This window comes from Malus sylvestris, chromosome 10, assembly GCF_916048215.2.
Source record: "Malus sylvestris chromosome 10, drMalSylv7.2, whole genome shotgun sequence".
Lineage (NCBI taxonomy): Eukaryota > Viridiplantae > Streptophyta > Magnoliopsida > Rosales > Rosaceae > Malus > Malus sylvestris.
In genome coordinates this window covers 18,825,584-18,852,859 of record NC_062269.1, presented here as the reverse complement: position 1 = coordinate 18,852,859, position 27,276 = coordinate 18,825,584, and the positions used below count along the sequence as shown (strand labels likewise).

General features: G+C 41.0%; 2 protein-coding genes across 2 annotated transcripts; one reads left to right on the top strand and one right to left on the bottom strand.

Moving 5' to 3' along the window:
- Window positions 1–6,198: 6,198 nt before the first annotated feature.
- On the top strand, window positions 6,199–8,248 carry LOC126586899 (uncharacterized). Its single transcript, XM_050251861.1, has 2 exons — window positions 6,199–6,353; window positions 6,724–8,248. Exon 2 carries the CDS (start codon window positions 6,864–6,866, stop codon window positions 7,917–7,919), a length of 1,056 nt encoding a protein of 351 aa, XP_050107818.1. The 5' UTR covers window positions 6,199–6,353; window positions 6,724–6,863; the 3' UTR covers window positions 7,920–8,248.
- A 174-nt stretch (window positions 8,249–8,422) lies between these two features.
- Window positions 8,423–10,442, bottom strand: LOC126586900 (protein SYM1-like). Its single transcript, XM_050251862.1, has 4 exons — window positions 9,986–10,442; window positions 9,651–9,882; window positions 9,057–9,181; window positions 8,423–8,826 (listed from the first exon to the last, which is right to left on the bottom strand). Exons 1-4 carry the CDS (start codon window positions 10,325–10,327, stop codon window positions 8,737–8,739), a joined length of 789 nt encoding a protein of 262 aa, XP_050107819.1. The 5' UTR covers window positions 10,328–10,442; the 3' UTR covers window positions 8,423–8,736.
- Window positions 10,443–27,276: the final 16,834 nt, after the last annotated feature.

The following is a 27,276-nucleotide window of genomic DNA, read 5'->3' as shown; positions in this document are numbered from 1 at the left end:
CCAACTCGTAGGTGACTTGCGATACTTCGCACAGCCTTCACATGACCGTAGCACTTGAGCGTATTTATTTACACCTAGCCTATCGTACATACCACATTAGGTGGTTCCGACTTGTGTGCAGAGAACTAGTTGAGGAACTATAGACTCAGCCGTACAAGTCACGTTATGTGACTCCGACTTCCATACTATTTCATATTGATTTATTTCACCTGACTTGCTTATTTCTTGCTAAGATTTGACATGGTATATTTGTGGAATTGTTATTTTGAATTTGGTTTTGAGATATAAACATGTATGATATTTTCTGGGAATTATATGGGTTTTACGATGAGGGGTTACTACTTTTGATAAGTGAAATGGTTTTGAAAAGCTTTGTTTTCACCAACTCACACTTTCTATTTTGTGGGCATCCAGGTTTTAGGTAGGAGTGCTTGTTGGTGGCTTACGAGGAATCGTTGGCGGTTCTGACAGATTATCACCAATGTAGGATCATCTTTGGTATTGTATAATTAGTATTTGTCCTGCTGGACTGCACTTAGGATACCTACACTCTGCTTATGTGTAGTCACACTTATTCTCGTCATTGAACTTATCCTATCTAGTGTTTTAGTCAGTTTGGTTTTTATTTATTCGCGTTTCTTTATATCGTTATTCTTCCGCACTGCGCACATGGTTACACCACCCTCACGTGACGGCCAGCATGCCTCAATCTAGGTCGGGGTGTGTCAAGTAACAAATAAATAATACAAACAAATAATTATAATCAAAGTAGGTAACAAATAAATAATATATTGTTACCTGATCAGCTAAATTTTCCCCAATTCGAATATTACCACTAGCTTGTGCCAAGGCGTCTCTCCACATACTAAACGATTGGCTAAGTATTTTCCAACGACTGGACATCGATTCTTTGGTTTTTTTTCCACCCATTTTCTCAAGATAATTGGTATGAATAAGACTCCACATTTCTCGCAACTGCATCTCATTACCCGTAAGCGAATTATGAGTAACTTCAACCCAGCTACTACACAACGTAACATCTTCAAGAAGCATCCAATTCGTACCTGCATCAGTGGTCATTTTGTTGGAAAAAATTGGATTGAAACTTTGAGAGAAAGATAGGAATGTGGTTGAAAGTAGTTGAGAAAATATGAATTGTGGTGTAGGGTATAAGATAATGAGAAGGTATTTATAGAAAAGTATTTTTTTTAAATTTTCAAAAAAATTTTCTGGATTTTTATTAATTTTTTACATTGTTTTGAAATTTTTATTCACCTAATTCATCTCTACCGTTAGATTTTAAAAATTTTGAATTGTAACACTCCAGATTGTGTCACGTGGCACAACGGTACATTTCACAATTTTAAAATATCTCTGCCCCCACTTCTCTGCAGCTTGAGACTGCTCGCCAAGAGATCGTGGATTTGAAGACTAGGCTTGACGCAATCCAAGTAAAGTACGAAAGTGCAGAGAAGAAGATCGAGAAGCATAGACGCTAGTTTCACACCAACAAGGCTATATGCATTTGTTTTTCCAAGTCATGATCATAAAAAAAATATAGTTTAAACAAATATAATGTAAAGAACTAATGCCAAGCATACATTTCTTGAAAGTTACGAGAAAATAAAGACCAAATCTTATCAATGAATTGGAAAGTAGCCAAAAAGAACAAGACACAAAGAAAAAGAAAATATTTTTGGATTTTTCAGAAATTTATGATTTTTTATGTATTTATTTATTTTAATTTTCTACAAAAAAAAATGAACAAGACTGAAAAAAAATGAAGAGAAGAGTAAATAAAATAGACAACAAAGGTACATAAAGAAAAATTAATCAATAAAGCTCTTAGACAAAGAAACTTCCCGGGTTTCAAGGAGACGGGCAAGCAAAGATGTAGAAGGCAATCCACCCCCAAACTTGAATTTTGTATTGGCAACAAGGTAAAGTGGCTCCATTTTTCGGCAAAAACAATAAAACAATGGGTAAGCTAACAAGAGACTTAGGAGAATAATTTTTTTATTGAAAAAAAACTAAAAATAAACACTAAAGCTAAACCAACTACAAAAATGTAACAATCCAATTAAGTAAGGAATAGAATCAAATTCGATCCCCGGCAATGGCGCCAGAAACTTGTTGCGAAAATTAGATAACCGAAATTAGGCTCATTAACTCTCAAATTTTTGTGCTCACAAGTATACGAATCAAATGAGAGTATAGCATATAAGCATGGATATCGTCCCACAGAGATCGAATTGATTCTAAAAATCTTACTAACTAAATTGAAACAAATTGTAATTGAGAAGCTTTAATGGAAAAGAGCGAAATTTTGAATTAAACTAAAAATGAAATATGACTTGAAAATAAAATGCATGAAATAATAAAATTAAAAACATAAGAAAATAAAACCTAGGGCATCCGAATTCACCGTAACCAATTCTACTTAATTCCCTTAATATGCTATGCTCAAGTAGTTCCCCAATACTGATGATCGATTTTCCCTAAATTATTCGACGGCCATGGCATCTGGTTACATCAAAAGTATCCTTACTATGTTAACCCTCTATGGCATCTAGATGGATTTAAACAAGTAAGAACCCATTAAGCTCTATGGAAATCGTTGGAAAATCACACAAACCCTAATTGTATGGCATTTACAAATAGGTGGTTATGGTACCAATTGCCAGAAGCTAAACCCAAGTTAAGTAGGGCATATACTCTAACTTGCATCAAATCAACCTAATTTAAACCTAGATGGTGATCAAGCATCTAAATAAAAATCAAGCGCATTACAAATAGCAAAAGATACTCAATGAAGAAGAAAATCATGATAATAACAATGCCACAAGGCAATTAAGTAATCATGACTAGGGCTACATCGTAGCCCTAGAAAAGAAAAACTCCAAAGTAGCTCTTCCTCTTGGCCTTCCTTGTCGCAACCTCCTATGTACAATAGATGATTTTTGGTTTTGTTTTTGTGGCTGACCCCCCATATCATAAGAAGAAGGATCTCCTTATGTAAAAGAAACGGCAAACAAGCGCCTAAAGGTAATTAAAAGCATACTAATTACTAATCCTAATGGAAATAATAAAAAATAAACGGAAATAATAAAACTAATTATTAAGTTCTCTCCTAAATTCCATTGAATAGCACTCCCATATCCATTTGATTTCCAAAACCGTTGCTGACACACCCCGATCCTAAAATCAAGGCGTGCTGGCCGTCACGTGAGCGTGACGTAACCAAAAGTGCGATGCGGAAGCAAAGGATATGAGAAATACGAAGGAATTAAAACCAACTACTAGCAATAATATCCAATTAGCATGTTAGAGTGAGTTTAATAGTAAAACACACAAATTCAGAGCATAGATACTAGGTGCAGTCAAGTAGGACCATAACTAAGATTACAACACCCACAGGTGAGTCCTACATGTATGTAGTCTGTCAGTACACCGTGAGGATCCTCGTGGGCCACCAACACTGCTAACTAGAAACTGGAGGAGCGCAAAACAAAATTGAGTGGGTCAGTAAAACCAAAGTTTTCCAAAACATTTCATTTAAAACATTTCTAACCCCTCACCGTAAAACCTGTATACTTTCCCAGAAAATAGCATAATAGCATAATATTTGATCAAATCTCTCAAAACATTAATCTTTACCAAAATCCAGCAAGTATGCCATGCAATAATGTCAATGACAGAATATGGATGCATCAATATAACAGGTGATATAATGAAACAATCGGAGACCCCGCAGTTGGTCCTGTACGGTTCATTCTATAGCTCAATATCTAACCCAGCCGGAGTCACCATGGTGACCTATACAACACTACTCTACACATAAATCGGAACTACCTAAAGTAGTATGTACGATAAGAAAGGTGTAAGAATACGCTCTAGTGCTTCTCTCATCAATCATCTGCGCGCATAATCTAAGGTCACCTACTAGTCGGAACCACCTCTAGTGGTCTGTACGACTAGCATGTCGGAACCCTCAATCGGTCTGTACGACATGCACCTACTTGGATCCAAGGTGAGCGTGCGGTGCGGTGAATAATATAAGCATTAATACCAGGGGTGCAGGTTATGAGCTCTCAACACAATTCACATCATCAATGATTCACATGAATAACATAAAACTTACCTGATGCTCACCTGTGCGTCCACATCACCAATTCACATATATATATGCATCAATTATCAATTCATATAATTCACAATATGCATGCATGGCAATTTAAAACATACTTTCATATAAATTCAATTTCTGGGAAAATCAATAGTATATAGGTATATATGGAAAACAAAACTACCCACTCACTGGTAAGTCGATGGGTCGTAACCCCCGTGACATCCCTGGATGCGCTCGTCCTCGGGATAGGTGTCACCTATATGCGAAACAACTATAAAAACGTTAATTAAAGCACATAACCAACAATTCGTAATAATTTCTCATACGGTGCTCAAATTGGGTATATGAATATACCACATCGACCTACTCGATGTCACGGATGTCGAGAAATTTTCAGAAAAAATTTCTGAGGCTGCACGTGCCCCTACGCGCCTGGACAGGCACGGGTCCACGCACCCCCCACGCGCGTCTCCTACCTCGGGCTCGCCAGACTGGTTTTTCTGGTGGCCGGAAAACTAGAGATTTTTCAATCTCCTTGTTCTCCGTCGTTTCTCAACCATTTTCTTCGTATTTTATATCAAAATGAAGCCCTAAGCATGTAGTTTCACGTTACACTACTTTAAGGCTCTAAAAACTACAAAATCTCACCGGAGAAATTCCAAGAAAACCGGCCAATTTCAAACCCAATGATCCCGACGTCCAAAACCTTCAAATGAAGCACTTCGAACTTCCTTGGGACCTCACTAAGCTCACTATAAGCTTAGAATTCCCTGAAAATCAACATATCACGATTGCATGAACAATGACATAAAACTGGGGTTTGGGTTTCACGTGATTTCGAAGGTTTCACGTTCTAAAACTAGTACCAAACGACTCAGGAGGTCGAAAGGATGAAGAACCATACCTTTATGGCATCGATTCGTGAAAGTTCAAGGGTATTAGCTTCGTCCGTACGGTTTCGAGAGGGAGAGAGAGAGAGCCGTGAGGGAGGAGAGAGAGAGGGCACGGGTGAGTGAGAGAGGGAAGGAATGGTGTGTGTGTGTGTGGTCCATCCCCAAACCATCACCATCCATTTTTTTTTTCTAACTCCCCAACCACATAAATTACAAACCAATTTTTAATCCCACTTAATAATTTTCCAAAAGCTTGAAATATATGTATTTAATCCAAATAATATGTCACACACACACATACCTTAATACCCGTCGAGGGTAATTCTGTCATTTCACGTCCCCGATATAAAGAATCCCGGGACGGGCTGTGACAGTTGCAGTCTCATCTTCTTGTTGTAACGTGTATGCCTCAGTTTAGTTAATTAGCCTCTTGCTCCGTTAGAATTACTCTAGACACTCAAAAAGCTCATTTTTCACTTCTTTTTCACGTAACTCCCGTATTGAATGCCTATAAATTAAAACAATATAAATTAGTGCATTTAACTCATTTATATATACAAAATCTAAAGGAAATATATGATTAAAATATATGAAAATATGTACCCATCACTAACCATTCACTATCTTAGCCTCATCCATGACTACATTAAAACAATTAAGTTTTATAAAAAAATTTAATGAAAAATAGTTAGAAGGGATCCGTTCACATAAATTTTGAGTGTGTCTCGTCTTGCTTTGTATCTAAGTTGCTCAAGCTTACACGTGAAAAAGATTCCTTTAGTACTCATCTAAGTAAATTTTAAAGCTTTTAATTCAAACGTGATAAACGATCTCAAATTTGTTTAAATAGAGCGCATCACGTGATTCGGAACGTTGAATAACCTTAAAGTAGGTATGTGGTTCTCACGCGTCGCTGTGTGGACGGTCACCGCCGCCATGCCCCGGTTGGTCGCCAGTGGACGAGCCGCTGCTGTCGGCGAGCCGGTTGGCAACTTATTACCAAATCAAAAAATGAACGCAATCAAACAGGCCCTTAACAAGTCTTCACACCCGAGTTTCCCAAACTCACAAAGAGGCACGTGCATTTCAGAGAAGAAGGTTCTGAAAGCGCACAAAAGCCCTTCACTTGTTAGCCCTGTTTGGTCTGTCCTTGTTATAACAAGAACAGAAATAGTTCTCCCCACAAAAAAATAAAAAATAAAAAAAAATAAAAAAAAACAGAAATATCTCTCAAATTAAACACACAAACCAAAAGCACCAAAAAAAAGAGAGGAAAAAACACACTACAACTCTCAAGGGGGTCAATCTAACCTCGGCCACCTTCGACTCAGGTGCCTCTCTCTCTATCTCTCTCTCTCTCTCTCTCTCTCTCTCATCGTTCTTTGGTCAATTTGCTTGTTGGGTTTTCAATTCGCGCCCAAATCTCAACTGGATTTCTTTCATTTCTGTAAATTGTTGCTGAAATCTGTCAAATATTTTTGCGTTTTTTGCTTCCGGTACTCTTTCCTTCTACTTTTTGAATTTCAGGAAAGATATTTTGATCTCTGTGTCTGTGAGCTCTTGATATGGTCAACGTTTAGTTCCCAATGATTTCTGTCTTTCTAATTTTAGTAATTTGAGCAAACTTTGACTACCCTCGTTCGCTTGGATTGAGAAATTGAGAAATTTGCTTCTGTTGCTGTAATTTTGGTGAACATACAGGTGAAAGCATTGTCTGAAAATTAGGGTTTTAGGTTTTGGATTGAAGATCATGTCTTCTGTGATCTGGGTTTTGCTGGAGAATTCGAGGCTTCGATGAGGATCTGGTTTTGGTGAATTCTGGGAAGTGGAGTTGGGGGAAAATGGTGCTCAATCAGAGCTTTTCTCGTATCGACACTTTGGAGCTGAAAGCGCTAATTGTGCGAAAGATTGGGCATCAGAGAGCTGACAAATACTTTGATCTGATCAGAAGATTGTTTAGTTCAAAGATTAGCAAGTGCGAATTCGACAAGTTTTGCAATCGGATTATTGGGAGGGAAAATGTCAATCTTCATAACGGGCTTATTAAATCCATCCTCAAGAACGCCTGCCTTGCAAAACATCCGCCCTTGACCGGTGTTCGGAAAAGGGGATGCACCCTTAATGTTAAAGTAGCAAATGGTTATCAGAAGGATGCGCTTCACTCGATTAATGCAGATGCAGTTTCTCCATCCCCTCACAGGATCCTGTCTCCAGTTAATCGAGAACGCAAGTTTCAGGACCGCCCAAGTCCTTTGGGGCCAAATGGAAAGTCCCAACATTTTTCAAAAGCACAAGAGCAGCAAAGTGCTACTGAATTGCTTTCTTTTGGAAGCAGGCCGCCTGTTGAAGTTGCCTCTGTAGAAGATGGAGAAGAGGTTGAACAGGATGCAGGAAGCCCAGCTATTCAAAGTAGAAGCCCAGTAACTGCTCCACTCGGTATATATTTGGGTGGATCGCGTAAATCTCTTCCTAATGTATCAGTAAGTGGTGCTTACCACCCTGTGACCTGTCAAAACAGTGGTGAGCTACCTGATACGAGATCCTTAAGAAATCGTTTGGAGCGGAAGTTGGAGAAGGAGGGTATTAATGTCTCTATAGACTGTGTTAACCTCTTGAATAATGGATTGGATGCTTATCTGAAGAGGTTAATGGAACCTTGTATTCGGCTAGGCGGGACAAGGCATGGCAGTGATCACTTAAAACAAGCGAGTGGTTCATATCCGTACAACGATGGTTCAAATGGGATGTTACGTGGAAGACATATGCAAAGAGAAACAAAATCTACTTATGCAACCATGTCAGATTTTTGTGCATCAGTGGAGCTAAATCCCCAAATGCTTGGCGTAGATTGGCCCATACAGCTCGAGAAGATTGTCTTGCGAGCATCTGAAGAGTGAGCAGAACCTTATACATAATCAACAATTGATGAGATCACGAGACATGAAATTGCACCCTCACTTACTCACAGTAGAGTGTTTTGAGTCAATTTTTTAACATGATCAGCTCTTAAGCCTTTGCCTGTTTACGGAGTTTTGAAGCATTGCAATAGGGAATAAGTCGTAGATTATGTGAGAAGTTTTGCTTTATGTTGCGTTTCGATATAGGATTGATAATTGTTATGGGGTTATGGGGGAGGGGGCATGTTAATACGATAGTATGTAAACTTTTCAATACAAGCAAGACATGGAAAGTGTGAAGAATTCTTCGCACCATCCTTCAACGGAAATTGTTTCTGCTCGCCCGTTTATTGTTACTAAGTCATGCGAAAAATGCAATATCCAGTGTTCAAATTATTGCAGTTGGACATATTTTCTCAAATGTCAGCGATTTCATTGTTGGCGTTTTACTCTTGTAATTGTTGTAAATATTTTTACGTGGACACTCCAACTGATACTTGCGGTGTCTTCAACAACATCAACCTATTGCTTTATACAAAACCCTCAAACTTGACCCAACAGCATAAATACCTAATGTTTTACACGAATGGTGAAAAGACACGATCCGAATGTAATTACCAATGAATCGCAATGAGAGCGAGATTCATAGCCTGTGCTTCAAGCCTTCAACCATAGTCCGGCTGTGGATGTCGTGCTAGCATTTCTGCTAAGGCGTCCAGAAGGTTCATCACAAGCAACTTCCTAGCAGGGTAGTTGAGACATGTCTAAATCTTGAAGATGAGACTAGTAAAAAGAATAGGCGCCTAGAGTCGATCAGCTAGGACGTCCTTGTGCCAGCTTTCTCCAAGCCTGCCGTGTACGTCATGTAAATGGTCCACAGATACGAAAATCCGTTGCTCACTAATGGCTGTTCAAAATGAGAGCATCAAAAACAACCAAGTTAGTTTCCAGAGCGTGAGAAATGTGCAGGTGAACTGATCAAGTCGGAAACTTCCTACGCTTGTCAAGAGCCAAACTTTAGGCTCTTAACCTGTGTTTTGTAAAAACTCAGCAGCCCAAGCAATCCCAATTTCACGTAATTCCAAATTCCAAAATAAAACTGAGAAAAACCAAGATAAAAGAGAGCCTTCCACATACCTGTAAATGGACAGGAATGAATCGGAATGTGATAAAATCACATATTGGCCAGTACATAACACCATTTAACAATGTAGGGAACAAGTCTCGCTGTAGGCGGGCAACAATTTCTTCACCATTTTCACCTGGAATTGGCAATCATGGTAACTACTTAGACCATATGAAATTAATCATGGTATCCACACATCTCTCTGCAGACACAATTTCACTCTATTTTTTAAAGTTTACAACGGGTAAATTTCTTACGCAGCAGTACAGGTTTTATTCATTATGCATCCAAGTCTTGCCTACAAACATCTAGACCATATTTTGTGGTGAACTACAACTGGAATTGTATAACATATTCACAAAACTTGGCTACTTTCGGTAGCAGCATCCTATTCCTATGATGAACAATTCGTCAAAGTGATACTCAAGTGTATGAACCGGAGAGCCTAATTTCCGCCTAATTCAACCCCTGAACCTTCAAAATGTGCATAGGGAATTCCACAACTTTCCTAAACATTGCAAAATACAAAATTTCCACAAAATCCAACATACAAGCATCACCCATCACAAAAAAATGTGTCATTAAGAAAGGAACTTTATGCACACCTTGTAGAAATGCATTCAAGGAGAAGAAAACAGACGTCATTGTAGGTCCGTAAAGCAGCTGCCCCATTGCCATTTTCTTCACTGTCGAAAACATATCTCGTTTCGGCAAAGCTTTCGACATGAGATTGAACCAGAAATGCAGCGACGGACCCAAAACCAGCATCCCGTAGCCAGCCATGCGCGCTGTCCTTACAAGATCATAAGATTCTGATAAGGATGATTTTGCTAATGTCTGATAAAGATCATTACTTGGTTAGATACAACCAGAGCCAAACTGACCAAGTGGGTAACTACAAAATGCCCAAAAGTGACGATATAATTACAATTCGACCCACCTGGGAGGACAAATCGGCGGCGGTGTAAATAAGCGCCGCGGTTACACTCTTGGTCAAAATGGGGCGGCTCTGGATCATACCCAGGTACCATCCCACGAACCCCAACTTGGAAGCCGACGGCGCTTCGACGGAGGACTTGGAGGAGGAGAAGGCGGAGGAGAAGACGGAGGGGGAGAGGTCGTAGTCTCTGGCTCTGCGGAAGACTTGAGGGAAGCGGAGGTACGCTTTGGAGGGGGTCTGGGTTTGGGTTTGGAGCAGTGTCCGGGGCGCGATCGGGTCGGTGATGGAGTTCCTGTGTAACAGGCGAGTGAGGTTGGTGCTCCGGCGGAAAGCGGCCGTCATGATGGCGGTTGGTGGGTTTCTTTGGTCGCGGAGACTGTGAGGCTGTGACGTGGGGGTTTTAAGTTTTAAGTTTTGAACAAAAGGGGGAGAGCTGAGAGAAACACGTGGAGAAACGTTAAAGCGAGTTTATCATTTCCCAGAAAAGCAGAGAGTCGGTGAAGAGCGTCGCACTCGCATACGTCATACACGTGACCGACGTTGTTGAAGGGCTGTTCCCTTTCCCTAACACCAAAATGTAATTGGATCAATTTCCAGAAAGTCAGGTGTTCCCTGGACTTGCCGACACGTCCTTCTATTTCATGCCACGTGCGGGCAATTCTACCCGTTGCCTTTACACTTGCAGTGATGCCCTTGAACATCTGCCTATTTTCATTTCAGTCACTTTAGTAGCTTGTAGTAGCTTCTTCCTATAAGCTGCTTCGTTTGTCTATCAGAATGTCTAGCATCAAGGGTTTTATATAGGGATACTTTGGATACGGTCCTTAATCATTAATATTTTTTTATTAAAACCTTAAAACCTTAATGATATTCAAAGTTTGATCAAAGTCCATTGACTTTGTACACCTCATTGTATTACTATTAATATTATTATTTTTATAGTTTTGACATTAATTGTTTGATATTTTATAAGATTTATAATCCTATAAATTTAAAATCCCTCATTATAATACTATTAGAAACGGTTACAATAAAAGAATTCAAACATTTTGATTGAATAAATGGATAAAAACTACGTAAAAATAAGAAATAGTAAATGGCAAAAGAATGTATCCATAGTGTTAAAAAAATTGATACATTTTACAAAAAAAATTGGTACATTTCACGTATAACAAAGTGGTACATTAATAAAGAAGAATGGGTTATAAATAAATTAGGGTACATATAAAAGATTAAAAAATTATGAGTACAAATGAATTTTTAAAAAATATAGGCCCTAAAAGAAATTAATACATGGGTACAAAATAAAACTAAAAAGAAAATACTACAAATTTAAAAAAACATGTTGCAAATTAAAAGTGGGTACAAACTAAAAATATAAATATATGATACAAAGTTTAGGCATAAAACATAAATATACCATATGTAATTTTCTATCATTGATTAAATATACAATGTCACGTGACGGTATACACATGGGTACAAACACAAATAAAACTTTAAAAAATATGGGCACAAAAAGAAACTAATATATGGGTACAAATTAAAAATGAAAAGAAAATTGGTACAAATTAAAAAATATTTGCAAATTAAAAATAGGAACAAACTAAAAATAAAAATATATGATAAAAAATTTAGCCATAAATATAAATATACTAATTGTAACATTTTTAACACTAAAAGAATATATTTAAAAATAAAAATATTTTATTATTCAAATAATTAATGATGTTATTAATACCCAAGGACCTTGATCAAAAATTAAAAATGAATAGGATTTTAATCAATAGAGTAACAAAAAGAAGTATGTAAATCTAATTTCTCTGTTTTATATAACACGTTGGGGGTTCCTCCTCACATTGACCGAAACCGCAGAGAAGGCCACAGCACGACAAGCCATTTACGAACAATAGAGCGACACTAAGGGTGATAAAGGTCTTTTAATGATAGAAGAGAAGTATGATATCTCACAATTCTTCAGTACTTTTTGCACTTCTTGAGAAGGAAGTCGTTTTTCTGGTATTAGATTCGATCGTCTGTTAGTATGAATATGAATTTTGTTGATGCACAAAACCGGAGGTCTTGGAACAACGTAAATCCGGTCGTGAATCTGCAAGAAATGTAAATAACACAAGATGTATCGTGGTTCACCCCAAGGTTTGGGCTACATCCACACTGATTGTATTGTATTTCTCTGAGAAGTGGGGGAGAGAGAGAGCTCTGAGAGTGAGAGCGTTAAGAGGGTGAGGAGTCTTAGGAATTGGCATCCCCTAATTGTGATGGTGAGGGGTCCTTTTATAGAATAAGGACTCTTCACTTATTACATATTTGCCCCTTCCTTTATCACATAATTACATTTAAGTCCCCCGAGTATTTGTACGAGATCTAAATACGAGGCCCTAAATATGGTATAAACAGTAGTCCCCCAAGTCTTCAGTCAAGAGAGTCTTTTGGCTGGAGACTTGAAATTCAATCCATGTGTGGGCCAAAGTAACTAGATGTTGTCTTGAACTGATGCTCGATATGAGGCGGTGCTCAATCTAAAATGATGCTCAACTAGAAGTAGCACATGCTGCGAAGCTGCTCAGCTCGTGGCGTTGAAGGTGAGGGAGTCCCTTTTATAAAATAAGGGCTCGCTCCTCAATACATGAATGATGGGCTAGAGTTTATGCTCTCTAATGATGGTGAGGGAATCCCTTTTATAGAATAGGGGCTCGCTCCTCAATACATGAATAATGTGCTAGAGTTGAGGCTTGCGGCGAGGCGGTTGCTCAACTTAGCATACAAAAATGCCACATGTCCCAAAAATGCCACTTGATTTAACCAAAATTGGCATCTGCTGAACTTAGCATACAACCGATGTTCTCTCAATTTCCTTAATACCAAGTTAAAATGTCGAACATGGTCCGCTTTCGACTTAGAATATACTCAAATATCGCCAATGAAAACAATAACAACTTGTCTAGATATTGCTAGAATACTTGATTCATCAAACCCATACAAGCAGTAAGCACATTTGTCATTTCGCATGACGTCACCAAAAACTCATAAAGACCACAACGAGTCCTGAAATTAATCTTAGGAACATCCTCACTGCTACACTTTAACTGATAATAACCAGACCTTAAATCAACCTTTGAAAATACATAGGCACCTCAAAGCTGATTAAACCAACCATCCATGCGAGGTAATGGATAATGGTTCTCAATCGTTACCCGATTCAATAGCCCATAATCAATGCATAGCCTTAATGTCCCGTCATTCTTTTTCACAACAAAAACTAAGGCTCCCCAAGGTAATGTACTAGGTTAAGTGGAACCTTTATCAATCAATTCCTGCACACTGAATTTTTAATTCCCGTAACTCAACAAGAGTCATTCTTTAATATAAGATTTGTACCTAGAAACCAATCAATGGTGAACTCCACATCTCTGCCTGGTGGCAACCCAGTTAACTCATCCAGAATTACAACAGAAAATGTCTAACCAACTTTTACATTTTCCACACTAGTCAGTGTAGCATCATTTAACACTATATGAGCTAAGTATTCTTGGCAGCTTTTCGATAATGATCTCTTTGCTCTTACAACAGAATAATGGCATACCTCATTTCACTTTGCTCACCCACAAAAGTAATCTCTGGTGATCCAAGACAATGGAAAGTAACTGATTTCTCGTAGCAATCTATATTGGCACGTTCATAATGCAACCAATCTGTGCCTAGAATAACATCGAAATCCACCATCACTGGACACCCTGAATAAGCACAATACTAGCATAGAATGAACTACCTGTTTACTTGCTTAACGAATCCAATGAATAAGTTATTAATATTACGGTCTGCAGCCCGCAATACTGCTAACTCACTATTGTCTCGATAAGTAAGTAACAATTCCCGAGGATATAATATTACCATCTTGCCCCTCATGGGGAAATACATATACACTCCTTGATCGTGCTCATTCACTACTTTCTTTGGCAACATCGTTAATAACATAAAATTTCTACATCACAATCAATTAAAACTCTAGAAAAGTGACCAAGAATGTTTAACGTGCCCATGATCAAGCCTGAAAGATTCTGAGTATCTTGCAGCTCTATGTCCCATTTGTCCACATGTAAAGCATCATCTGCTTTCTCGCCTACACTCTCCAAAGTGTATGCTATTGCACTTAGGGCACAAAGGTACATTTACCAGAGTCACCTCGCCTTTGTAATCTAGGATCTCCAGTAAATCTACCACCTCGCATCTGACCAATGGTACTAAAACCTCTGCTGGTAGAACTAGAATTAGCTCCACTTCTTTTGAAGCTCTAAGTCTTGCGAGGTTCTTGAGACACATGACCTTTACCTTGGTCATCTTTTCTTTGATTCTCATTCTTTTCCTTGTCTCAAATTGTAAACTCTTGTTTCTTACCGTCCATATATGCCAGAGGAATAAACCTTTTCTTAAACAACTCTTTAAACAATTCTCAATTAGCTGTTTCCTTCGGTGACATCGTATAAGACTCCTATCCCCACCAAGATGCAATTTTGATACACGGAGACCAGGTAATCGTCTCGACCTACCTTTCAAAAGAAAGATTCCTTTGACTTTGTATAAACCGAAACGTCTTTTCCAAATGATTAAGCCAACGCTCTGCTCCCTCAAGTCCTTCATTTTCCATTTAATGATTCAGCTTCAATTTATACACAGTCTCAAAAGGAATCCTTTGGGTAATAGACTGAATCATATTAGCAATAGCTTCCCCTAACTGAGCTATATCAGGGAAATTAAGCTCATCTGAACGATGTGGCTCTCTACGAGGCGGTATAGTTCTGATAGAAGACACTAGGAAATTCTCAAGATATATAGGACTGCAACCTAGGCTCTGATACCAACTGACACATCCCGTCCCGAAGGAGGGCGTGCTGGCCGTTACGTGCGAGTGACGTAACCATTTGCACAGTGCGGAAGCTAAAAAGATAAATAGAATTACAAATAAATAAAAGCCGAAACACTAGCAATACTAGCTAATAAATGATATTAGTGTGAAATTCAGTGTATAAATTCACATTCAGAGTAAAAAGAACGTCTAGGTGCAGTCGAGTAGGACAATTACTAAGATATAACACCCGTAGGTAAGTCCTACTTTGGTGAATTCTATCAGGACACCGTTGGATTCCTCGTGGCTACCAAACCCAGCTAATTAGAACCTGGAGGGGTGAAAAACAAAGTTGAGTGGGTCAGTAAAACAAATCTTTTCAAAGACAAAACATTTCTCAAAACGTGGTAACCCCTCTCCGTAAAACTTGTATAGTTTCCCAGGAATATAAAAATATAATTACTTATCTCAAAACCAGCTCAGAAATAGTGATATGTAAAGTATATGCCATGTCAAAATATATTTCATCATATCATATAAGTATATCAGTGAAGTAAGTTCATCATAAATAATAACATGCCAACCGAGTGATCAGCCCAGCTGAAACTATAGCTCATAATCAATCTCATCAATCAATCTAGCCGGAGTCACCACAAGTGACCTGTATGGCACTACACTGCACACGAGTCGGAACCACTGAAATGGTCTGTACGACAGAACTGGGTGTAATATAGTTATGCTCACGCTATCCTCCACTGAAATGCTCACGCTAGTCACCTATGAGTCGGAACCACCTACGAGTGGTCTGTATGACAAGACTGGGCACCTAAATTGGATCCAATGTGAGCATATGGTGTGGGGGTGACTAAATATATTTACAGGCCTGAATCACATCTCTGCTAAATCTTTAATTTATGAACTTACCTGGCACTTACCTGTGCGTCCGCATCACCAATCATGCATGTATGCAATTACTAATGCATAAAATAGATATATATTTTGCATGGCATTTCATAACGCATTTCATATCACATTTCACTTAAATTGATTTTCTGGGAAAAATCTCATTTATATAGGTATATACGGAAAACAAAACTACCCACTCACCTGGAGTTCGTCCTTCAACTCCCTAGCACAACACATCAAGGCGTCATGACGATCGGCGCCTAGAATAATCATCAAGACATTCCTCAGAAATCATATCGATAGAATATAACTTATATAAAACACAACACTACGTAGTTCGATCTGGAAGATCTGCAACTCAGATTTTTGATCTGAAACTTCCAGATATCTACAATATACCTCTAGGACAACATCCTAAAATTTCATTACCATCCAACGGTCGGATCTCCGTCAATTGCCAAAACTAAGTGACGGTTAACATTCTATATTATGAACTTACAACTCCAATTCTGAAAGATCCGTAAATCGGATTCCCGATCCGTAAGTTCCTATAATCCTCAAATATTATGTACTACTATGTATCAAAGTTTGGTGACGATCCGACGGTTGGATCGTTGATTCACCTTATGGCCTAACCATGAATCGAATCGAAATTAAGTCCAAATGATCAACCAATGTTAAGCCACTATCAAAACTGAACTTAGGACATCAAATATAGCTTAAAAATAACATTGTCGGCCCACTAGCCATGTGCCGCCGTGGGTGGCGGTCGACCACCCTGACTCGCCGAAAAATCCAACTATTTCAAAAAAATACCAAAATTTATAGAAATGAAGATCTCAATGAGTAGAGTAAACGTTATACCTGTGGCCAAGGTCAATTTGGCCTGGAAAGGCTCCAATTCCATCAAACCCGTGAAGAACCTTAGAAATGGGTGAGTTCCAATTCGTCCTCAAATCAACTTTGCCGTCCCAACCAATGCTTGGGCTTTGTTCTAGGCCTCAAGAGGATGTTATGGGTGGTGACAATTGGAAGGAATTGCTTCGGGATTGGGTGATTCAAAGCCAAAGCCACCGCACCCCTTTCTTTTAGTTTTCTCCATTTTCAAAGCCAAATCTCTCCAATTTTGAGATGGAATGGATAGAGGAAGGCTCCTAGAGTGTTTCCCATGAGGTTTCTTGAAGCAATTCGTCGGAAAAACAGGTGAAAATCATCGAAAATAGGCATGGGTGCCGACCGGGTCAAGAACGAGCCAAGGGGATCCGGCCGATCCCCCGCGCCACTCTCTCCCTCCTTTCCTCCTTTCCTCTGTTCCGATTGGCCGGGCTTTTCTCTCTCTTCTCTCCATTCGCCCAGCTCTATCTCCTTTCTATCCCGGAGCTCCTGCTCTCTTCCTCTGGTTGGGCAGCTTTGCCCAATCTCTTATTCTTCTTTTTCTTCACCAGTCACGCGCTCACACACACACACACACAAAACCTTCCTTCATCTTTTTATTTTTATTTTCTTTCCCTTACATCGAGCCATCCATTTCAAATTTCCTTTAATCTGGGCCATCCAAATGGCACACCAAATTTTTATAATAAAATTCATAAAATGCCCAAACTTCAAACTTTAAATTCTTTTTCGTTATAACTCCAAATCACGAACCGTCTACGCCCACGCTTCCGTAGTGACGAGTACTACGAGGATATGTCAAGAAAACAAATCTTAGATGGCACGACACAACGATAAACCTCGAATAATGCGCGTGCCTCAAAGGGCATTTTTGTAAAATCCTTTATTAAAACTTTAAAAACTCTTAAAATCAGGGACGGGCTGTCACAAATATATCATATGTAATTTTTCTATCATTGATTAAATATATAACGTCACGTGACGGTATATACATGGGTACAAACACAAATAAAACTTTAAAAAATAGGGGCACAAAAAGAAACTAATATATGGGTACAAATTAAAAATGAAAAGAAAATTGGTACAAATTAAAAAAATATTTGCAAATTAAAAATAGGTACAAACAAAAAATAAAAATATATGATAAAAAATTTAGCCATAAATATAAATATACTAATTGTAACATTTTTAACACTAAAATAATATATTTAAAAATAAAAATATTTTATTATTCAAATAATTAATTATGTTATTAATACCCAAGGACCTTAATCAAAAATTAAAAATGAATAAGATTTTAATCAATAGAGTAACAAAAAGAAGGATGTGAACCCAATTTCTCCGTTTTATATAACACGTTGGGTGTTCCTCCTCACATTGACCGAAACCGCAAGAAGGCCACAGCGCAACAAGCCATTTACAAACAATAGAGTGACACTAAGGGTGATAAAGGTCTTTTAATGATAGAAGAGAAGTATGATTATAGACATCGAAATTTCGGTAAATAAATGTTGACCGATAAATCAAAGTGTCAACGCTCATGTATTACATAAATTTTACACATAGCGTGCAACTCAACGAAAATTGAAATGAGTTGGAAAAGTCATCAAATAGGACACGTGTCAACACCTGGCAGAAACGACTTATTTCATCTGGGATATTATATTCAAAATTAGGCCTTGGAAAATTCTATAAATACAAGCCAATTTCATTCATTTGGGGGGGGAACCAAAATCATTAAGCAAGCTCTGAAGCTCTGAAACTCCGAAGCTCTCAAGCATCCAGGTTCCCGAAGAATCAAGAAAGCTCTCTTCGTTCTTCGTTCAACAATCATCCACCAATTCAAGATCAAGCCCCGACGGCCCTTGAAGAAAGTGTTCTTCGTTCTTCGTTCATCGTTCATCCAAGATCAAGCCCCAACGGCCCTTTGGATCAACAATCATCCACCAATTCAAGATCAAGCCCCGACGACCCTTGAAGAAAGTGTTCTTCGTTCTTCGTTCTTCGTTCTTCGTTCATCGCTCTTTCAAGATCAAGCCCCGACGGCCCTTGAAGAAAGCATATTCGTTCATCGTTTATCCAAGATCAAGCCCCAACGGCCCTTTGGATCAACAATCATCCACCAATTCAAGATCAAGCCCCGACGGCCCTTGAAGAAAGTGTTCTTCGTTCTTCGTTCTTCGTTCTTCGCTCATTGCTCTTTCAAGATTAAGCCCCGACGACCCTTGAAGAAAGCACCATCGTTCATCATCCGGTCATCCAAGATCAAGCCCCAACGACCCTTTGGATCAACGACGTCGACAAATCCACACACATCCAACCGTCCTTCAAGATTAAGCCCAAAAGCCCTTGAAGATCCGTTCATCACTGTTCTTTAAGATCAAGCCCAAAAGCCCTTGAAGTTCCGTTCATCACCGTTATTCAAGATCAAGCCTTAACGGCCCTTGAAGAAACACTCATCCTCAAGATCAAGCCCCAACGGCTCCTTGAAGATCCGCTCAAATCCACCTTCAAAGATCAAGCCCACGGCCTATTGAAGAAACTTCCAACAGTTCATCCAAAGATCAAGCCTCAACGGCCCTTGGATCAACGAAACATCCACAAATCAACGCCTTACGGAGATCGAATCAGAGGATCAAATTAGAGAGAGATTGTAACCCAAAATCATCAAATACAAATATTTGTTTGTGCACGTCGTTCTTGTCTCTTTCGTTTCAGGAATTTTCCGTGTTCACAAATTGGCACGCCCAGTGGGACATCTCTACCTCTCATCTCTTTCTCCGTTTAAGGAATCCAAGCACACCTCAAAGTCAATGGCATCAAGCAAGGGACAAGCCATTCTTGCAACCACTGAGGGAAGGATCCTAAGCACTTATGTCGTAAATGGACAATCCATTGGCGCCACAACCGCTCCTCAGCCACTTCAAAATTGGTGCCGCTAAAAGAGCAAAGGGAGCATCCAAGGTGTGAGTCTGTCATCAACCTGACCTCGCTGGGGGCACCGAAGCATGATGCTGAGGCACACGAGATGACGTCCCAAAGCAGCCAACGACATTCTTCGTCAGCATCCTGGATGTCTAAAGGAAAGTCACGTCTATTGGTTGCACAAGTCATGACTATCGGCGTTACCTCCGTTGAAGAACAACTGGCTCAAATGAATGAAGTGATTGCAAGGCTAACACAAATTGTGGAAGAAAAAGACTTGCAAATTGCTGCACTCGTCAGCCGACTGGAGCCACAAGACGGCGAGAACCCCAACCTAGAGAATGATCCACTAAAGAGAAGAGATGACGAATAAGAGGAGCCTCAGGTGGAGAAAAACGATGTGAAGCCGGAGCCAGACCAAGCAGCGGCACTCATGGGATCTCTTTCTATCCAGCAGCTAGAGGAGATGATCACCAACACCATCAAGGCACAGTACGAAGGGAGCTCACATACCTCCTTGTTCTACTCGAAGCCCTATTCCAAGAAGATTGATGCCCTAAGGATGCCAAGGGGTTATCAACCACCAAAGTTCATGCAGTTTGATTGAAAAGGAAACCCAAAGCAGCACGTTGCACATTTCGTTGAAACTTGCAACAACGCGGGGACGGAGGGAGACTACCTCGCCAAGCAGTTTGTGCGTTTGCTGAAAGGAAATGCTTTTGAGTGGTACACGTACCTAGAGCCCGAGTCCATCAACAGCTGGGAGCAATTAGAGCGGGAATTCCTCAACCGCTTCTACAACACCCGCCGCACTGTGAGCATGCTAGAGCTAACGAGCACAAAGCAGTGGAAGGACGAGCCAGTCATTGACTACATCAACAGATGGTGCACTCTAAGCCTCGACTGTAAAGACAGGCTCTCGGAAACCTCTTCAATCGAGATGTGCATCCAAGGTATGCAATGGGGTTTGCAATACATCCTTCAAAGCATTAAACCACGGACCTTATAGGAATTGGCCACCCGCGCCCATGACATGGAGTTGAGCATCGCCCATCATGGGAAGAAAGAACCGATCGCCGACTACAAGAACGACAAAGTTCTTGGGACAAATGTGGAAAAGGCTGCATGGAAACCCACCGAGGAAGCAATGACGGTCAACACAGCTCCCGTCAAAATCTCCACACGAGGCAAGGCGATTCAAACCGAAGCTTTTCGTGATCAAGAGATGCGTAGACGCACTTTGAAGGAGCTTGAGGAGAAGACTTATCCATTCCCCGACTCTTATGTGGTTGCCATGCTGGATGACCTGTTGGACAAAAAGGTGATTAGTTTGCCTGAGTGCAGACGGCCGGAAGAGATAAATCGTACCGACAGTCCAAGATACTGTAAATTCCACCGCTTCATCAGTCATCCGACAGAAAAATGCTTCGTGCTGAAAGATCTAATCATGAAGCTGGCTCAGAAAGGAATCATCGAGCTAGATCTTGACGATGTGGTGAAGTCAAACTATACCACCATCACTTATGACTCTTTCGACACAAAGTCTTCACCTCAACCGCTGGGGGCATGCTCCAAGCCAAGCGAAGTTAAAGTATGGACTCAAGTCACTCCTAAGAAATTGCACAAGAAGCATACGTCTCCTCCATAAGTCCGCCAATCGGAAAGGGGGCAAAGCAGCTCCTTGTCCACAAGAGCCTAAATTGTAGGACACAAAGCTCCTCGCCTGCATGAGCCTAAACTGCATGGCACAAAGCTCCTTGTCCACAAGAGCCTAAACTGTAGGACACAAAGCTCCTCGCCTGCATAAGCCTAAACTGCATGGCACAAAGCTCCTTGTCCGCACGAGCCTAAACTGTAGGACACGAGGCTCCTCGCCTGCACGAGCCTAAACTGCATGGCACTAAGCTCCTGGTCTACGCGAGCATAAAAGGCAACACCAACGCTCCTTGCCTGCATGAGCTGAAACTGCAAACGGCGCAAAAAAAATAAAAAATTCCAAAAAGAAAAAAATATATATATGTATGTATTTGAACTACGTTATGACTTGATCTCTTTCTTTGGAGGGGTACGTAGGCAGCTCGAACATTCAACTTCGAGTTCAGTCACATCAAAATAAAAAAATAAATGTTTTATTAAAGAAAGTCAATTTTATTAAAAAAAAAAAAATTGAATACATGTGTTTTTATGTATTAAAAAAAAAAAGGGAACATATTCCTTATACATATATATATATATATATATATGTATGTCCTCTATCCAGCAGCAATAAGCCCATCAAGAGGAGGTTGTCCAAGCCCAAGTCTATTATCCAAATCCAGCTCTAAGAAGAAGAAACCCAAATCAAATCAGGCCCAATCTACTGCAAGCTCATCAAAAGAAGTCGTCCTGATCCAAAGGATACCAAAGGCAGCCCACTCAGCAGCCTTGTCGACATCAACATCGTCAAAAACAACATTTGGGTCTTCTTTCTCCGAGTCTCAGGCCACCGTCCAACGCGACCTGCTTAATAAACGCGGCCTCCTCTCCAAAGACTCTCTTCAGCAATCGAATATCAGCGATTCTGCCGCTCCCGATCCCTCTCCACCGCCCACGGCGGCACGGCTGCCACGTCAGCCCTCTCCACCTACGGTATTCTTCAGATCTGTACGGGACCACCTCCATCGGTTCTCAGGCTCGCGGCGATGGCTCGATTCGTTTTCCAGAGGTTCGGGTCCGAAGCTGGCAATTGACGTCGCCGGAACTCTGGCCTCGGTCGCTGTCACCACGTCGCTCGCTCCGGAGGTCTATGCGACAGAGCCGCCTTCAGCTGCACTTGTTCCCAAGGAGGTCGTGCTTTACCAGTACTAAGCATGCCCCTTTTTGCAACAAATGTACGAGACCACCTCTACCGGTTCTCAGGCTCATCGTTGTACGCGGCACTGTCGAAGCCAAGTCCATTGCCGAGGCCTCGTCTCGAACCCTAGACGACGCAATCAGCCTCCACCGCGCCTTCAAAAGGTTGGGCTGCAACACATGCAGACCTTGCAGGCTTAAAAGGGATGGTCAAATAAAAGGCTTATTTCACTGAACAAAGTTAAACAGCATGAAAAAGGAGATTCAATGTGCGGCGATCCAGTATGGAACTGGTGCAATTTCAGGTTTCTTCCACCAGGACCATGTCCAAGTCGGTGATCTTGTTGTTAAGGATCAGGACTTTATTGAGGTAACCAAAGAGCCTGGAGTCACGTTTGTGGCAGCTAAGTTTGATGGTGTTCTTGGACTTGGATTTCAAGATATCTCAGTTGGAGATGCTGTTCCTGTCTGGTATAATTTGGTCAATCAAGGTCTTGTTAAAGAACCAGTTTTCTCATTTTGGTTAAATCGCAATACATAAGGGGAAGAAGAGGGTGAGATTGTCTTTGGTGGGGTTTGATTCTAGTCATTTCAAGGATGAGCATATATATGTTCCCGTGACTCAGAAAGACTACTGGCAGTTTGATATGGGTGATTGCCGAAAATTGGCGCTGCTTAATTTAGCTTAGAATCAACTGTCTGGGTCTTTGCTGGCGAAGTTGGGTAACCTTAGCAGTCTTGAGGTCTTGAGACTTCAATCGAACAATTTGAGTGGTGGAATTCCAATCCCAATTACACAACTACCAAAGTTGTCCATTCTGAATATCAGCTGGGATTCTCTCAACGGCTCGATACCACCTTCAGTTTCAAACATGCAGAGTCTTATTAACATGAAATTACAAGGCAACAAGCTCAGCGGTTTCATTCCCGTCGGTATTACCTCCAGGGATTCTCTGATGGAACTCCAACTTGGAGAAAATCAATTAAGTGATGACATTCCAAGAATGCCGACGAATTTACATATTACTTTGAATCTCAGCAGCAATCATTTTCAGGGACTTATTCCGGAAACTCTTTCGAGTCTCAATGGATTAGAAATTCTGGATCTCTCCGAAGGCTTGTGATATTGGAAATGCTTTGTGGGATTCCGCCGGATAACTTATTGGCCGAAAGAATCAAAACCTCCAACTTGGAGAGCTCTCCAATCCGAGCAGGAATACTCCCCGTAAGCCGATTTCCGCTAAGATCAATGAGAGTCAAATTCTTATATCCCACAAGTTAAGTAGGGATAGGACCATCAAACATATTCACAGAAAGCTCAAGCTCCTCCAAAACCTTGGACTTTCCGAGACGGGTTGGAACAGGCCCAGTAAAACGGTTGAAGGTAAGGTTCAAGCTGCTGAGCTCCGGCAGCGACTCGGTCAGAGTTACAGGAGCTCCGGAACCCGATCCGTCGTCCGGGACTATGGTGGAAGAGACTGTCAATCAGGACCGCGCCGCCTCCTCCTCCTCCAACTCTTCACCGTTCGTCGACCCTGCCAAATACGGACCAGGAGATTGCACCGGCTTAACCCCCTTCTTGTGCGGCGGAGGCGTGGATTTCAATTTCTGGGAGGAGGAGTTTCAGGTTCAGTTGGCCCTGGCGATCAGCGCTTCGGATCTCGGTTCGCGCGATGACCCCGAGACTGCTCAGATCGACGCCATAAAGCGGATTAGCCTTGGCTGCTCGGCTTCTACTGTCACTGACACTCAAGCTCTCCGTACGAACCAAGCCCTCTCTCCGGGCTCTTGACGAATGGGATTTTATGGTTGCCTTCCGGGCTCCGCAACTCCCGCAACTCCAGGGGCTTCATCACAATAGTGCCACTGCCGTCGTCAGCTTCAGAGCCATATTTTCTTTACAGACTTGAGTAGCTTGGACATGTTGCAACGGTTCAAAGAAGTTGGTGCAGTGATAGAATGATGCTAGGATCATCGCCATATCTTGGAAGGAATCTCTAACATACATCACAGGTTGCAGGGCGTTGATGGCGGCGAAGGCGCAGCGACGGCGGTGTTTTCTGTTTGTTGATGCCACTGCTAGTACTGTGATTCTCTGGCTTTGTACGACACTGCATCCCCAAATCCATCTCCTTCATGGGGTACGGAGCGCACATGGTGCTGACGGCGATTCCGAGGGTCGCTGGAGGTGCTGGTGTTCACTAGGGCCTTTTCTTACAGTTCTCCTGTTTCTCATCATCTTCTCTTTCAATCGCCGCCAGATCTCCGATAGCCTATTGTTTGAGATCCTCATCTCCGAAAGTGTCCCAAGGGTTGATGTCTTGGGCTTGGGTTCGAAGGTTGGTGTGCTTCCGTTGCTCTGCTACTGCCTTTGAATGTGATCCACCGCGGCGCCTGGCCTCCCTCGAGCTCGTCACTATGGCCACTATGATAGCAGAGAACTTCAACGACCGCCGTCAAACGACTAGCCGGTCGTGAAGCTCGAAGCACCATCTTCTCGGCCTCCTTGCTCCGCTCCCTGCAAATTCCTCTACCCACCACCCAAATTTATACAGAAAAAATATATTAAAAAAAAAAAAAAAAGGGTGGTGGAGCAGAGTGGTGCTGGCACCACGTGAAAAAAGAAAAGAAAAGGGGAATGGTGGATCAGCACCATGTGAAAGCAAAAAAAAAATAATAATAATAATAAAAAAAAAATATATATATATATATAATAAAAATAATAATAAAAAATAAAAATAAATAAATAAAATAATAAAAAAAAAGGGAGAGAAGGTGGATTCTTAATGGCTAGCACCATGCAAAAGAAAGGGAAAGGGTTTTGGAACGGTGGATCAGTCCACTTCAAAAAAAAATATATATATATATATATATATACATAAAGGGAAAGGGTTTTGGAATGGTGGATCAGTCCACTTAAAAAAAAAATATATATATATATATATATATATATATATATAGCAAAAAAAAAAAAAACGCATTGAGAGAAATAAAGTCCATTTCATTGATTTTTCTGGAAAATTACAAAGGGAACATTTACATGCCAAAAAAAAAAAAAAAAAAAAAAAAAAAGGTGCAAACAAACAAAAGCCTTCATTGATTAGATGGCGCCTCAGTACTCGGCGGAGCCCCAGGTCGGAGAGGCACAAGAGGGTGGTTATTCAGAGCCTTAGTACTAGGCAGAACCCCAGGAGGAAGAGGCACCGAAGGTTGATCATTTGGAGCTTCATTACGCGGTACAGCCCCAGAAGACGAAGGCAAATGCTGCTGGAACAAGCCCACAAACCTCTGATGATCAAGTAAAATCTGACCATCAGATTCCTGCATCTGGTCGATCTTCCTCTTCATGTTTGTCGCATAGCTATGTGCGAGCTTATGCAACTGTTTATTCTCCTGCTTGAGCCCTCTAATCTCCTGTTTGAGACTCATCACTTCCGCCGCCAATGATTCAACTTGACGGGTTCGAGCAAATAGGCGTTGGGCCATATTAGACACAAAACCTGCACACTGCACACTGAAAGCCAGAGAATCCTTAACAGCCAACTCATCAGACCGTTTGGAAAGTAGTCTGCTATCTCTGGGAGTGACAAGGTTTCGGGCCACCACCGCAGCGGTCATATCATTCTTCACCACTGAATCCCCAACGGTAAGAGGACCATTAGGGGATATGAAGGATGGGCGCCATATGTTGTCTGGAGAAGAAGGGATTGCCTCTTCACCAAGGTTCAAGTCAAAACGACGATCGGAGGGGCCAGACATTTTCAAAAGTGTTGAAGAAAGAAGAGATCGGACAAATCAAGATCTTAGAAGTGCAAGAAGGGAGTTTTCACAAGCGAAAATTCAAGTGTGCTTTGAAACGAACAACGTGCCTCTATAAAAAAATCAGCACTCGACGGGATTTCAGAGATCGAAGAGGCGAGCTCAGAATTCGAAGGGGCCAATTCAAAAATCGAAGAGGTGCTAGCTTTCTCAAAAGCTGGGCTTACTCAAAAAACCACGGGCGATCTTCCTTTCCAGACTTGTCCGCACTTGTCACATGCAACCTCTACACTCGACGAAGCTCAGAAATCGGAGAGGCATCTTGCTTTTCCAGACGCGTCAGCACCCGTCACACGCAAACTCAGCTTTGCGGAAATCACGGGCAATTTGTCGAAGCACCGATCCCAGATATCGAAGAGGCGCCAGTCTTTTTCAGCCTCGTCAACACCTGTCATATGCACACTCAACTTTGCGCAAATCACGGGCAATTTGTCGAAGATTTTCGGTGAAGGAGAAAGCACGTGAAGTTTACTGTTCAATCACGCGTTAGTTGCCGACACGAGTGAAAGAATAGTACCTCTACAGGTATTAAGGGACCTCCTATAACTGCCCACCTTCACCTTCCATAGTAAGGCAGACATACAGAGCCTTTCTTCATCTCCAAAAATGCTTTCCCAACGAAACCTCTCGAGTCATTCAATGTTCCTTATTCCTTGGGGTACCTCTGCAAGCCAATGACTCCAAAGCAAAAGTATCTCATATCACCAGGGTAGAAAGCAATAGTATCTCATATCATGCACTCTCCCTGTCCTTTCCTTTGTCCTTGTTCTTACCTGCAAAGACAAGGATAAAGAAAGCAATATGCCGGAACCTCCACTCAAACTCGGGTAAGGAACCGACTGCTTGGAACCCTTCCCTGATTGCCTACCTAGCACTGCTCTCGAGTACTCGTCTCCCATTGCTGCTGTACTTCCAAAGAAGCTGTCACATCTACCTGGAGAACAGATAAGGCAAGTGAAAATGATACCTTGCAGCATGTGGAGACAACGTGCAGAAGAAACAAGCAGAGAAGAATGCAGCTTGCACAGTCAACTCAGCAGAAGGAATCTGA